Source organism: Cydia splendana, chromosome 14, assembly GCF_910591565.1.
Source record: "Cydia splendana chromosome 14, ilCydSple1.2, whole genome shotgun sequence".
NCBI lineage: Eukaryota > Metazoa > Arthropoda > Insecta > Lepidoptera > Tortricidae > Cydia > Cydia splendana.
The window spans coordinates 17,773,181-17,789,750 of NC_085973.1; the positions used below are offsets into that span (position 1 = coordinate 17,773,181).

The 16,570-nt window shown below is 37.0% G+C and overlaps 1 protein-coding gene across 2 annotated transcripts in view; it reads left to right on the forward strand.

Moving 5' to 3' along the window:
- The first annotated feature begins 1,588 nt into the window (after positions 1-1,588).
- Positions 1,589-16,570, forward strand: part of LOC134796690 (uncharacterized) — an 85,498-nt gene continuing 70,516 nt past the window's right edge. The window contains exons 1-2 of one of the 2 annotated variants that reach the window (XM_063768858.1): positions 1,589-1,669; positions 4,165-4,234. In XM_063768858.1, coding sequence (XP_063624928.1) covers positions 1,613-1,669; positions 4,165-4,234 — 127 coding nt within the window. In that variant the 5' untranslated portion in view covers positions 1,589-1,612. The remainder of the gene's footprint in view (positions 1,670-4,164; positions 4,235-16,570) is intronic. The other variant, XM_063768859.1, reaches the window with a different exon arrangement.

Below are 16,570 nucleotides of genomic sequence, written 5' to 3' on the forward strand. Positions count from 1 at the left end.
ACTTCTATACTGCGTTCTATAGCCATAGGGTAAACTATTTTATTTTATTTTTGTTGTCAGGCAGGTGGAAATAAGGCTCAGTAGGTAGTAGTTTATTTTAATATGAAAGTTATTGGCAAGTGAGTGCTGTGTCGCTTGATTTTATTAAACTCGTTGTACAGTCGACGTCAAAAATATGTTTACACTTTTGCACCTTACTCCTTTGTGATAAGGCAAAAAATGTAAAGATATCTTTGACCTCGACTGCACTATCGACCTTAAGGAATCTTATCTTTAATCTCAATATAACATAAATTAAAGTCCTGTTACGGAGAGAACTTCTGTATAAACTAGTACACGATATATTTAATTTATTCCAAGGGATAGTTTTATGGAACAGATTTCAAAAATAAAATAAAAAACCTAGGATTATCTATGGGATCCCATAGTAGTTGTCAGATGTACATATTGTTACAAAAGGTATATCAAGGCAGGATTGAAAGATATATAATTAATATACATATTATCGAATCTTTGATGTTTGAATATAGGTACCTACTTTTAAATATTAAAAAGTGCTCCTACTACGAAAATGTAATCAAAGAAATGCAGACAATGAACGAAGTTACTAAAAAAACAAGATTCAAATGAGCTACTTTAACAAAAGAAATTATTCTAGCGGCTCCAGGCGCGCTTACAATGCTGTGAAATACCTACTCACGGCCTCTCGAGAGGAAAATGAATGCTGTGAAAACTAGGCTAAAGAGAAATACGGTCTTTAAGGCCGTACTCGAACGGAAAAATGTTACTGAGATTCGAACATCATATCGATACCCCCTAAGTATACCGAGGGAAGTGCAAAATCAGGATTTTGCAGGCGAGCGGTTCAAAGGTAGAACGGAACGTAACTTCCTTATTTGTTGAAGTAATTCCATAAAATTTTGGATTTGTTCTGGCGAAATCTCTTAGATTATGTCTGCATTAATGGAATTCTAAATTTTATCGTAGTTTATGATATAATCATAATCAAAATCATAATCTTTATTGTTAATGTTTAATGTGTGTGTGTAATTTTTATTGTTGTGTTGTTTGTATAAGAGTATATACTCCAGTATACGAGTAAGTTGTAGCATCTCTACCTCCCTTACAACTTATTATTGAATAAGTTAGTGTAGCTGTAGGTATATGTATGGCGTGAGCACTCTAAAAGACTTAGATACTTTCTTCTCAATGCTTGATACTAGAGCTAGCTTGAGTTGAGACCAAATTTCGTATTAAGTACCTAGTAAAGACATAATTCTAAACGACTGGACCAACAACGCTAACTTCTGTAGGACCTGTAAGACATTACCTACATTAAAATATTTTGCGACAATACGTCTGCTTTATTTCGCTCTCGTGTCAAACTTCTCAAAAGTCGTTTTCTTATTGTGTGTTTCACATTCAATTGTTTCTTTATATCGCAAGCCACACAAAAATAGGTTACATTTTTATTTTACGTTGTAATAAAACTGGTAAAAAGTTGAAGACGTTCCGATAAATATTCAAAAGGTGTTTTTGTATGAAAGTTATGAAAGGTTTTCGCTGTTCTGAATACTGATAATTTTCTATTGTTACAGGTATCTGGAGGAAAATGCAAACTAAAAACATCAATCTAAGTCTCGATCAAGCGCACAACGACAGTGAAAAAGTGAGTCGATTTATTTTCTTACTGAGTGTTTCTTTTAATGAAGCTTTTAAATGGAAAAGTGAAAACCCTCGGTGTTTCACATTTGTATGGAGAAAAAAAAAGTTGTAATATTTTTCCTGACTTCGCTATCAATCAATGGAGTCTACCCACACTAAAAACTATCTACATATTTCAATTTTTAAAAGAATCGAATAACGTTTAGAGGTTTCTACTCTCCGCTTTGATGGTAGCCGCTTAAACCATTTTCTACCCTCCGATGTAGAGTCGTTGGTTATTTGAAAAACCTTTGTAAAATCTTTGTTGATGTTGTGCAACCTCTAAATGTTGACCGATTTTTTCAGCATATCATATTTGTTTTATCAGTTAAAACAAGAATTCGAGCGAAGTCAGATGAAAATCGAAAATTCGGAAAAATGAAACACACTACAAGGACGCCTTTAAACCATATTTTGTTTATACCATTGTATAATTCATTTAATAATTCAGAGTTTTGTGTAATTAAAAGCAAAGTAGATTTTTAGGCGCACCTAATTATAACTGTGTTGAAAAAATAAAATATTGTTTGGTAACGCCATCTATACAATAACTTGGTAACTTCTTGGCATCGTACTCCATCCACGTCTTGTACGTTTACTCGAGTGATATGCTGTACTTTTATTAGTTCAGACTGACACGCATAGGTGGCGTTATTCTCAAAAGTATTATTTTGCATTTATTTATAAGCCAATTTCCAGGATTATTCTTTAACAGTGTGTTTACGCATGTTACATAATAATTAATTACTAAAAATAAAAGTGAGTAAAATTTTATTGTTCTACAGATAACCTTGTTTACATAATATAGGTATATACAAGGTACAGTCACCTTCAATAATATGTTACTCTCCGAAGGCCGCAAAAATATGTGACACGCTCTTATGGTTCTACAAATAAGATCGTGTCAGATATTTTTGCGGCCTTCGTTGTGTAACATATTAGTGCAGGTGACTGTACATCCATAATTCAAATACATCCAAAACTATTTAAATGTGCCCGAATAGCGTATTTGACTGTATTTAAAACAAATTATTTTACACCATGCATGAAATAAAGCACCAGAAGATTAATAGAGAGACGTAGACACTAGACAGCAGTTATTTTTAGACAAAATTTCTATTTTAAAACCTGTATAAAACTATAAAGAGTAGGTAATTTGATTGTGACGTCACAGGCTAGTGTTTCATATCTATTTCATAGTACTGTGATTGACAATTCGAAAAAATAAACTGATGTGACTAGTAGTCAAAATAAATATCCTATTAAGTATGTAAGTAAATGTAATTTTATGGTTCAGAATTATTATACTATAGTATTACTGCAATGTTCTGCCGCTAGAGTACAGCACTAATTTGTTTAGTAAACCATAGAGTAACTTATATATACTAGGCCTTAAACAGTTTTTTGATAAGTTTTCACTATGACATTGATGCACCAAGGCGGTTTGTTTACAGGTGGCCTACCGCGAAACGCGAAAATCGAAATTTCTTTATCTGCTTCTCTATCGATCGAATAAGCAAGAGTGATAGAGAGGCAGAAACCGTACTTTCGATTGTCGTGTTTCACGGTAGGTCATGTGATTGGTTGTCTATTGTTTGTCCGAAAATTATATAAAATAATACTCATATGCCCGAATTTAATTTGCCCGAATTGTTTGTTTACCATAAAAATTATGTGACATACTCTTTGTTTACCCGATTATTAGATTCCAGAACGTACGAGTGCCATACGTGTTGTTGTCCATATTATTAATTGTAATAATATTATTTAATAGAATATTTAAACCTCACTAACCCACTTTTCCAGTAGTATTTCTTTTCTGTAAGGGTCGCAGTTCAAACCTAACCTAACCCATTTTTCTAGTAGCATTTGGTTTCTGTAAGGGTCGCAATTCAAACCTAACCTAACCTACTTTACTAGTAGCATTTATTTTCTGTGTGGGGTGCAGTTCAAACCTAACCTAACCCACTTTTCCAATAGCATTTCTTTTCTGTAAGGGTCGCAGTTCAAACCTAACCTAACCCACTTTTCTAGTAGCATTACTTTTCTGTAAGGGTCGCAGTTCAAACCTAACCTAACCCATTTTTCTAGTAGCATTTGGTTTCTGTAAAAAAAAATTATTATGGCTAGTGATAATTATGGCTTACAATGATGATGACAAATGATATTATTGAAATTGATTTTATGGGAAACAAAGTTTCTGGCACGTGACTAATATAGTAAACAATAAGTATTGCATATGTAATTATGGGAAACAATATAATGGCTGTTGACTATTATGGCAAATGAAATTATGGCAAATGAAATTCTGGCAAGTGGGTGTATACCCACGTGATTGACCTAGTGATGCATGATGTGTCATTCATGATGTCAATGAGGTTTGTTTACTGTATGTGCCACCTACGCAGAGCTTTGCCTTATATTCCCTATATATTACTATATATATTTTAATTGTTTCAGAAGATGGGACACCAGGAGCAAATGCCGCTCCCGAATGCTGTCATGGAGCCCACGATCCCCACATATCCTGGTTAGTAAGTAGGTAAGGTTTACTCGGGTAATTCCGAATGTCGAAAACTGTCGGATAATTCCGAAAAGAGACTTTTATTATGATGGAATTAAGGGTGATTTTCATCTGAATTTCGGAATTATCCGACATTCGGTAATACCCGAATACACCTTAAATAGACTTCGACCACGCTAACTTTGCACAAATTTGGCAGTAAGACGGATACCTAAGTATATAATCACCCATATCATTTATGGGCCATGTTATTTAAAGTTGTCCCCTACACTTTTTTTTCAAATTTGGAATTTTTTATGTTATTTCTACTCAGAATCATGAGCTCTTTTGATCCTAATAGGGGAAAAAAAGTGTCCCAAAATTTCCATACAATTTTCGATCTTTCTATTCCGTGACCGCCATACAAAGTCTATGAAAAAGGCAACGGAATGGAAATAAAAACCTCGGGACAATTTTTTTCTCCTATTAGGGTCGAAAGAGCTCGTGATTCTGAGTAGAAATAACATAAAATTCACAAATTAAAAAAGAAAGTGTAGCAACTTTAAATAAAATGGCCCTTATATTATAAGGTACGAGTAAGCTTCATACTTGACGTACCTGGTACCTGTAGCACTTGCATGAAAACTTAGCGTGGTCCGACTTTATCTATCGGCCCGATTCGAACTTTAAGATACATCAATGAATAGATCCAGAAACGATATGGATTAGATATGTCAGTGACGTTTCTTCAAACAAAAACGTCACTTTTGACATTGACACATCTAATCCATATCGTTTCTAGATCTATTAATTCAAGTATCTTAAAGTTCGAATCGGCAGTATATCAGTATACTGCCGATCTTTTTGCAAAGTATTTTGCAAAAAGATCGGCAGACGCGGTCCCGAATTTTCATACTATCAGATATATCGGAAAGGCCGAGGTGCTCAAAACTATCTGAACATGAACTCTAGCGCCTTGACAGTAGAGGCGTGTTCAGATATTTGTGATGGCGACTTTACCTACATCCTACATCGAAAGTGACATTGGAAAATTAGTTAAATTCAACTTGTAAACAATCTAATGAGTAAATATAGAATTCGCTAACTGTTTTCGAACCATTTAGGTTCTAGTAGGTGTGAGGATGAACAATTGAATACCCTGCCGACATGCCGACCTACGAAATTATAATTTATGTTGGGTTGTTAATGCATTTGGACGCAAACATAAGTCCTTTCACCCGTGGGGAGACACACCTCCTTTCGGGCAAACTCGGCTCCATTTGGCTCAGCATTGCTCCGAGCAATTATTAAGGTTGGCACCACTTGACGTCCTATTGCGTGCACGACGACATATAAGATAATGACTTGAATTTTGACAACCCTAAATAGCCGAAAGGGATAGCATGATCCATCCCTGAATCGCTGTCAAACTTCGGTTTTGTAGGAAGTGTCCTTTCTGTACGGTAGTAGGTACTATAATTTATTCAGTGCTTTCACCCCCTCCCCCCTCACGATTGCCAGCTTCTTATGAATCGTCTTGTACTTTCTCACGAATTATAATGATGAATGGAAGTTTAAGGAAACATTTCTGTTTGAGAAAATTGGCCAATCAGCGTTTAGCTTGTTTGGGTTTGAAAACGTTCGGCTTTTAAATTGAAGTCGTTAGTTTTAACAGACTTTCAAAATACAAAGCATCTTAAGCTGATCCTATTAAGTAATGATTTGATTACAAAATATTTTTTAACGGAAAGTTTCAACCTCTAGAAAATATGTGACGTTCCACGGGTTGAGGACCGATATACTCGTACATGGAAATTGTTTCACCGACAAGAGTCACACTTTTATCATGTATGATGATGATAATGATGACAAAAATGATGATTTTGATAGGAATCTACTCATTAATCTTACTATTCTAACCTTTTTAACAACACATCTGAACCCAAAAGAGCCCATTCAAATACACCATAAAGCCCTGTTCCGGTGCACAGGCCATGCAAAAAAACACCCCAAACCCGTAATTTGAGCACCCCACAAAAAAAAAAACAAGGATAAAAACACCCACGCATACGTGGAAGCGAGAAGGCCAAAACCTTGTGTTGTTACTATTGGCTATTGAGCGTTCGCCTCGCTATTAATTATAAATTATAAACGTGGTAGGGTAATTCGTTAATAACTGGCCAATGTTTAGTAACTGGCCACCCTAAACTACAAATGAATTCTACTCACATATAAATAGAATTCATTTTTGTATAATGTGGCTAGTTATTGAAGGGTGGCCAGTTATTGAAGCCAGTTAATAGCCCGCGGTGGCCAGTAATTGACGATTTACCATATTTGACTTTGTTAGGTAAACCCTTTAAAATATATTTATTTAGATCATACATATTAAAATATTTAGATCACAACGGTTACACTAAATTGTATTTTTACCCCCTTATTTATAAACGCGGTACAACAGACCTCAATTAGCTAATAATCGTTTGTCCTTATCTGTCATTTTGACTTATGTATTTGTAAGAAAGGGGTAAAACATAATTTAACTAAATCAGGCCCGTAAAGTTTTATGAAGTATCATGACTTTTATTTGCACGCCGTATTATGGTAAAATAAGGAATGAGACTGTAAACTTTGTATACCACCCATTGTACCCTTATTTATGCAAATAAATATTTTTGATTTCGATTTGATTTGATTTTGAATAAGGGAGTTAGTCGGTATTGGGGCGACACGTTTCGGGCCCGTCGGGGGTCCTTCCTCAGACTAAAAATACAAGTGAGTGTAACCGATTCATATTGTTACGAAACTGGAGATCTTGTTACACTGGACGGACTCCAACATCGCAAACATCGGAATAACACCAGGACCTTGCACACGCTTTCCACTAACCAACATGTGTTCAGTTTGCACCAACTCCTGAGTCGACTCCGCACTTTAGTTTTTGTGCACCGTGTCGCGTATTATGTGCACCGTGAAGCCAAATGGAACTTACATTTTGACATCAATGGTATTTTGATATATCTGATAGCTGCTACTTATTCGTACGCGAGCGAGACAAAGTAACATCATTTTGATGTAGTGAACGATCGAATTGGCCTCCATGGTGTGTATTATGTGCACCGTGTCGTTTTTACGTCCACTGTGTATTCTGTGTATTTTAAATACTGATTCATATCAAACAGCGCGTGATTTGAAAACAAAGCAGATTCAAATCTTTATTTTTATTGAATACTCGTGTTAACAAAGACAAAACCTATTACAACACTTGTAATTTTTAATAAGTTCGTATATTAACAATAAGATTACATTAAAATGAAAGAGTAGTGCACTGTGTAATTGTGTATGTGTCTTTTGGAAGTGTTATTGTTATTATTAAACAAACAGAAGATTTCTTGGAAAATTAAGTTTTACGTAGTGTGATTAAGCAAAATATTAAAAACTCTTTTGTGAAGTGCTTCATAGTTTATAAAAGCTGGATCCTCGACGTAGAGCTATTTTCGGGTCGTTAACCGATTTGGATGATTTGTCATGTTACAGCGGTGAGTACCTAAACTACCTAATTGGTCTTTTGAACCCTATTAGGCTAGGCGCTAACTCAGGGGCCAATTTTTTAATTTTGAGAATTCTGAGCTCAAAGTCACGTTACCACGGTAATGTCAAAAGGAGATCAATTTGTAAAGCCTATATATATGCAGCTTACTCAGCTCAGGTACAAAATTCCTAAGAAACGATCGTAATTACGTGGGCAGCAGAGATCGGCCTTGCACGCGAACCTTTAAGTATGTTTTATGACCACTTAATAATAATAACATGCAAGCTAATTAATGTTAGGCTATTAAAGTTTTGTTCGGAGTTAAAGTCACGCTCTGTACTGATATTACTCTTATTATTTTACTAGGTAACAAACAACACAACAACATCAGAATATGCAGAATATTGAAGTAAAAAACTAAAATACAGCTAAATTAAATTTAACATTAAAACGAAAGGTTGACGCGGTATCGGCAAAATCCGTTAGGAAGAAGCTTTATGTCTGCGCAATAAGAGCGCTCGACACGTTCGGCTCGGCTCACATGGGCCGCATTATTGCGCGGACATAAAAGCTTTTTCCTATCGGCTTTTGCCGAATGCGCGTCGATATATCTGGGGAGACCCTAGGCGCTGTGGCTGACCTGACCAGGCCCAGGTTTTCAAGCGCCTCAAATATGCCTTACTTAAGGACTACGAGTCTACGGCGCTCGCAGTAGGTAGAGACATAAGGCCCTTGGTCAGCAGATCAAGGCCTCTGTGAGGGTTCTGTCGGCACGGCTGATTGACTCCACAGGAAACCCCTGGGCTGTGTGGGCGTAAGCCCCATTTATACATTCAAGAACGTGCAATCGGTACATTGCTAACTATAATACATTGCTTACTATTGACGACCGGTCTGGCCTAGTGGGTATAGTGACCCTGCCTGCGAAGCCGATGGTCCTGGGTTCGAATCCCGGTAAGGGACATTTATTTGTGTGATATCACAGATATTTGTTCCTGAGTCATGGTTGTAATTATGTATATAAGTATGTATTTATCTATATAAGTAAGTATGTATATCGTCGCCTAGCACCCATAGTACAAGCTTTGCTTAGTTTGGGGCTAGGTTGATCTGTGTAAGATGTCCCCTAATATTTATTATTTATTATTATAAAGTACAAAGAATTCAGTCGATCGACCAAATACCGCAATGTAACGAAAATTGCATGCAAGTTCTTGAACCGTCTAAATTTGGCTTTACGTTTTCAGTTAAGTAATGACTGTTAAAACAAACAGATGTCGGCATTCCAAAGGCAATTCAGAACAATAAAACGAAATGCATTCTTACGTTATTGCTAATCAAACCAAATATTTACTTGACTAAGGTTCGTAGGCGTTAATGTCTGTGCAATTGTGCTGCCATCTAAGGGCCCGCGTCTGTTGACCAATGCCGACATGGTCATAATCGTTTTATTGAGACGTTTGTTTGGGTTGTTTAGTGCTTTGTCTTAGCAAGGAGCTGATTATTGCAAAACTTTCAAGAACAATCCTAACATACTTATGTGCCTAACTAAATATCTTGGAGGAAGCTTAATTACTTACTGCTCTGGCGCAACGATCCGAAGAGGATCTTGGTCATCTTGGCCTCAAACACCAAGGACCGGCGAGCTGCTCTGTCCAAAGCCGTTTCTGTTCAGTCGATGGCGCCAGGTTCGCTACGGTCTTTGTGCACTTCGTGTCTCCAGCGGTCCTAGGACGTCTAGACGGTCTGAAGGCAAGAGCTTCGCTCTTTACTCTTTATAAGTCGACTCTATAAAGCGTAAAATTACGATACAATTACGAGTTACGAGTGACTTCCTTACGTATGAAACGGTCAATTTAGCATAATGAGATAAAATAAATAAATTGCATTACTTAACGCGTTAACCTAACTTTCGTATTCGTACACTCGTATTATACATTGACATTTATTGGAAATTGAGGCTTTATTCCATTGCTATTTGGTTGTTTTTGCAACGATGAATATAGGGAATATAGGAGTCATTCATATATGCAAGTACCTAAGTGTGTTAGTAGGTACCTCTAATCTCATGTGTGGGTGGACATTTGGACAGAACCCATGTTTCTTAATCGATTAGCGATAAAAAAACTTGCCTTACATAGTCACACTGAAAAAAAATGTGACGTCCTACGGGTAAAGGTTACCACCAGTTTTGACATTGATATTATTGATATTAGCTCGCGTCTACGTAAATTACTTTCTATACATCTATCGCATGCATAAATTTACTAAATTTAGACCGCACAATACGCGTATGCAACCATTTAGCTTTCAGCCTTTAGGGTGTTCTTAAAGCCCCGCATTCACACTCCTACCTTGTAGTCCGCCTCATAGTCCGCCTCGTTGGGTAGGATTGTGTATGGGGGTTGCGGACTACGAGCCGTCCTACAAACGGCTAAACGGTAGGACGGCTCGTAGTCCGCAACCCCCATACACAATCCTACCCAACGAGGCGGACTACGAGGCGGACTACAAGGTAGGAGTGTGAATGCGGGGCTTAAGGAAACTTTAAACAAAGAACCTAATTTCTGGTAGGTACTTGAATTGCTTCAAGGACATTGATTGCGACGTGCGCTAATTAATCTGCTTAAGATTATTATAAGCCTGCATACGAAATTATTTTATTATACAGTCAGCGACACAAGTCCATGAAATTTATTTAGTTTATAACACTTTAAGCTCTCGTGTTTTGTACACATAATTATTTAATTATCTACACATACGGGTCTACCGCGATATAATTTCATTGTTTTTACCTTAAATTCCGACGTTTGCTGCTGCAACTCAGCTGAAACGTCGGAATTAATGGTAAAAACAATGAAATTATATCGCGGTAGACCCGTTTTTGTGTAATAATTAAGGCCGTTCCCTGAGCCAGAAATGTAAAAATACCCCAATAATTATCCTATTTTTCTAAGAAACGGTGATATTTGTAGACGTGGGAAAAATAGATATAATTCTTGATTATATTATCTTTAATAACACAGCTTTCGATACACGATTCATAACACTTCGCTCGATACAATTTATTCCCAAAGTAACCTCCAATTCGAATTTTTACTCCAACTTTACTCGTTTCTTTACTATGTGACACTATGAAACAAAAAAAGGAGAAAAATCAATCATAACTATAACAGTAATTTGACAGCTTTAGAAAAACGATAATTAGAGGCAATATTTTTAAAATAAATAAACATCAACTAATTCTATCGTAACAAAATATCGACTCCGGCCTGCATGCTCTATCTCCGTCCGTCTTTCGAAATGAGACAGTGATGGCTGAGCGCTCGTGCCAGACGGACCTGTACTAGGTGTCCCCAAAACAAATATAAGATTTACTTATAAAAACTGTGCTGTGTTGTGTGTCCTAGTGATATACCGTGTGCACCAAAACCTTTAAGTTATAATGGGTAACAAGCAATTGAATAAAAAGAAGACATCTCGAAAAAGACAACTCGGAAGATTCCAACAAACAATGGAACTAACGTAAGTAAAAATGTATATTTATTACACAGTGAAATACGTAATTATTACTTAATTTAATATATACTGATCGTACTAATTAGTAATCCATATAACTTAAAACATTCTAGAATTTAATAATCACTCCATCTACCGGTTAAACATTGTCATCAATTCATCATCTAAATAGCTTAAAAGGATATTGCGATTCGCGACGTTTACACCACGCGGCACTAGCGCCGCAGCCTTGCACGGCAAAGACAGAAAACATTGCCGTCTATGTGTGCGGCTCCGTGAGTCGTAGTTACGCGGTTGCGGTGTAGTGGGCCTTCCTATAAATACGAGCACACAGTGATACATGTAACGCTCACTATTAGACGCATAAAGCGTTCTTTTAGCAATCCATCCACCTATCGAGGGTTCGAACCTCAGCTCGTGATTTGTCATGCGTCTAAACTTTTTACTTTTTTGTTTTTCTAGGAAAAGAAGAAAATTGGATAATTTCACAGCCGAACATGATAATTATTTGACTTGTGCTTTTTAGCCCTACCTACGTAACACAATACACTACTACAATTTATCTTTATTTACAGACTGCAAAATATTATGGAAATGGAATCTCCGATTTCATCAACCACTGACATTCAAAGTAACGAGTAAGTTCTAATTCTAATTGTGGCATTATCTATGAAAAGGGACCTTATTGTCTATGGCGCTTACGACGCACTGCGTCGCACGGCGTGGTATTTATATCAGAGCATCGTTAATAATGGCGGAAGCGCCATCGACAATAAGGTCCCTTTTCATAGATATTCTCAATTATTTGGACATATTTTGTAAGTACTTATTTTCCTAGATGGCTATTAGTACTACCTACTTAGCAAATGTTCGCCGAAAACTAAATAAAATGTCGCCAATCAATAATATCGTACGAGATACATTGCCCTCATCAGTTATTTGATATTCTCCAAGAGGTACTTAATTTTAAAAAACCGGCCAATTGCAAGTTGGACTCGCACACGCAGGGTTCCATACCATTATGCAAAAAACGGCAAAAATCACGTTTGTTGCATAACTATTTATTTTATTCTGTTTTTAGTATTTGTTGTAGCGGCGATAGAAATTCAATCATCTGTGAAAATTTAAACTGTCTAGCTACCACGGTTCATGAGATACAGCCTGATGACAGACGGACAGACGGACGGACAGCGAAGCCTTAGTAATAGGGTCCCGTTTTTACCCTTTACGGAACGGTACGGAACCCTAAAAATGTACACTGGTAGAATGTAATAGGGTTGCCTGAGTAAGTCCCGGAAATTAAAATCCCGGGATTTACCGATTGTCCGTACTTTCGTTATTCTTTTACGTATTTTTTAATGAACTGATAGTTATTTTATATTATACCTACCCTACACAATAGTAAATGATGTCCTTTTCTTGAGCGTGTTGACCGATTTTTTATTTTAATAAAACTAATAATCTTGGGCAATTATTTCCATTTTCAATTTCTCATTTACCTGTGATAGAGCATTTTTAGGGTTCTGTAGCCAAATGGCAAAAAACGGAACCCATAAGGATTCGTCATGTCTGTATGTCTGTCCGTCCGTATATACAGCCACTTTTTTCTGAAACTATAAGAATTATAGGTACTGTTGAAACTTGGATTTTCCAACAAAAATAGAAAAAAACAATACATAGAACTGAAACTCAAAAATTGTTTTTGCATCAATCCCATACGTGTGGGGTATTTATGGATAGGTCTTCAAAAAATATATTGAGGTTTTTGATATCATTTTTTTCTAAACTCAATAGTTTGCGCGAGAGACCACCTCCAAAGTGGTAAAATGTGTGTCCTTTAACTTCTAAAATAAGAGAATGATAAAACAAAAAAATATATATATGATGTACATTACCATGCAAACTTCCACCGAAAATTGGTTTGAACGAGATCTAGTAAGCAGTTTTTTTTAGTACTTACGTCATAAACCGCAATTTTATTATGTTACTTGTAGATATGAGCGCCGATAGGCATTTAGCCGGCGGCGGCGCGCCGGTCAAAATCGGTCGGCGGCGGCGGCGAATCGGCGGCGTGGCCTTGAAACACCTTTGATTAATGAAAAACTAATTCAAACTAAAATTTTACCGAAAAAACATGGTTTTGCTGTAAGAAAGCTATAAAATAAGTGAATTTTTCAATTACAAGCAAAATTGATTCAATAAAGGTACGAAAAAAGTTTTATATAGCATAAACGGTATCGCGCCGATCGCGCGGCAACAGTGGCGGTCTTAATCTTGGCGAGGCCCTGGCCGAAAGATCTTAGCGAAGCCCTTATCTTTTGTGCTAAGTAAAAAGTAGCGGATTGACTGTATCAGGGGAACGTCTGGTCGACATTCCAAAGAGCCGAAGTGAGGAAAATTCAAGCTCCGTCATTAGCCAATATCGACCCAACAAACCGATTTATGTCAAAAAGTGAGGCCCAAGGCCGAGCTCCAACTAAAACTTTAGACCTGATTCCGACGCCTTCCCATGCGAGGCCAGAGGCTGAGCTGCAGGTAAGCACACAGCTTATAATCGAACGCCAAATATGAGCTTGGCTGACGGCCGAATGCCCGGAGCGCCTTTTACGGCGCGCTTCTATGTGAGGCCGAAGGCCAAGCTGCAAGAGAGCAGAGCTTGGAATTGAACTATTGGTCCAGTGTAAGCAATTCCGAAGGCCGATAAAGACCGAGGCCATAGTGTTAAAGACCTGGAGCTTTTCTGCAGGTGCATTCGTGTGAGACCAAAGGCCGTGCTGCAGTGAAGCTAAGATCGGAGAAGAACCAATGACCAGGCATTTTAAAACCGAGCCCGAAAGTTAAGCTCCAAACAGGGCCGAAAATTTACGAGGTTCCGATAGCGTCTTCTATGCGAGCGATGCGAGGCCAAAGATTGGGCTGTAAGAGAGCAAATTTTGAAATTTGAACAATGGCCAAGCTTAAATGAGTAATTTCCGATGCCCTGCCGTGCGAAGCCAATGGCCGAACCTTTGGGCGTGAAAAGGCTTAATATCTGAAATTAACCCCTTTTTACACCTTTTAAAGACATTCAAACCATGCTTGCAATGATTAAATTCGCGGTGAATGACGGATGAGCTAGCCAGCTGGCAAAATTAGTAATTTCGTTGCCCTAACACTTGTTGCGTTGCGCGGTTACCAAACAGAAAAGTTTGAATTTACCATCAATATTTTTTAATTATATGGACCTAAAATACCTTTTGAATGTCTATAAGCTATTCAGAGTAGCGCCGTTAAACATCTAAACTAGATAAAATATATATTATCTGATTCTGAAAGTAGTAGTATCTAACAAGGTCACGCCGATGCCACGCCGATAGGGCAGCGTCGGCGGCGGCGGCGCGAAAATTTTGTCGGCGGCGGCGGCGCGCCGGCGCGGCGCTCATATCTAGTTACTTGCTAGATTATTGCTTGTTACTATTTGGCTACTTTGTTGCTACAAAGTATTTGACGCCGACTGTACCTGTAACCAGCACAATGGTTTATTTACTTTCAAGTAGTTTTCTCCATTGTCATCACTTGTTATAATATAGGTACCTACATAAAAAATTTGAAATTAGTCTGTCTCACTTTTCGAAATAACTGCATTTCTGGAATGCTGCGTTTCGCGGGTCCATGATTAATTTATGAAATAGTAATGGACTAATTTATAAATTGAGTGATGTTGTAAAGAAATGACTGGCTGCTACAATTCTTCGACCGACAGATTTGTCCGGATGCTTAATGAGAGGCAAAATGTGGCTGTTATTGTTCATCATCACTTGATGATAAAAAATAGTGCGAAAAATAGTTGACATGAGTTGCGTATTACCTATTCTCACATGTATCGTACAACGTTTTACAGTACATATAGCCCTATAGGTTAACTGGAAGAGATCCCTCAAAGGGATAAGTTCGCCTTTGTACTTCTTGCTAATTGTATGTTATTTTTAATATGTCTTTTTGTACAATAAAGAGTTTACTACTACTACTAGCCCTTTAAATATTTGACATAGTTACGTAATGTGTGTGTGCATTATCGCACTAGTGGGGTAAAGTCCATATGTGCTGTAAAACATCATACATTTATTTAATTTTGGTTTTGACAGTGAGGCGACCGGCTCAAACATTTTGAACCCACGCATTGCACAGGTGGATGACACTTATCGGGTTCCTAGTATATTAGAGGAAGAAGATACCCATGAGGTAGGTGATTCATGCTAATTATGCTTATTGATTGTAGAGCAGAGAACAATTTTACCTTTTGTACTAACTACCTAGCTAGAATAACATTGTTTCAACTTCGTGTGCCAGAATTCCATCGTAAATTGATTTATCACACGATTCGTAGTCTATTATACAGGGTCTTACTTCTATTTCTCTCGTTGGTTCTTTACCACCGGTGCTTTATATGTACAGTCGACGTCAAATATATGTATACATTTTTCACCTTATTACAAAGGAGTAAGCTGCAATAGGTACATATCTTTAACGTCGACTGTACATGATGTGACAAATTGTAAATGCTAACACATACAATATATTTTATTTTCAGTTACAAATATCGTTCAATGTGGAAGAAGAGCTTCCTGACAAAACCGTCGGTCGAAGAATTGTCGCAGTTAGTTACCATTCGATTCGATTATTTCGATACCTCACATTTTATCCAATAAAAGATTGTATGGAAACTATATACATAAACGCAATATTTCACCGACAAAATCGCAATTTTCTTGTTTTGTTCATACTTCAAGATGGACTCTTTGTGACCTTGACGTCACGGTCACATATCGTTTTGTTCGGGGCGTTTCGCGAGTGAAGTACGACTGTCGGACTTTGACTATCATTTCTGACTTTTGTATTCCTTTAATGCAATGGATCCCATATAGACTTTTTATCCTAAAGACAAACCTGATCGATTGATACCATAAATGAAAATTAGTCATCTAGCCTATTATCGATAAGTATATATGTTATTCTTCATCAAATTATCAATAATTTTCATTTTTTAGATTGTTCCCTCTATAAACTCCTAATAGTCTACCTTGGTGCCAAATTTCAAGTTTCTAGGTCAGCTCGAAGTGGGTTAGGTTTTTGATCTATTAGACAGTCAGTCACAAAAATGCCGGTTTTAAAACGTTAATTTATGAATAACTGTTAGAGCTACGTTTACGAAATTTTGTATTCTAGACAAGATAAGGGGCTTGAATAAATGTGCAAAATTGCATGTGAGTAGGTAAAAGTGGTAATAAAATTATCAATAGGAAGGATCAAGAAGTTGTTGCAGCCAGAATTAA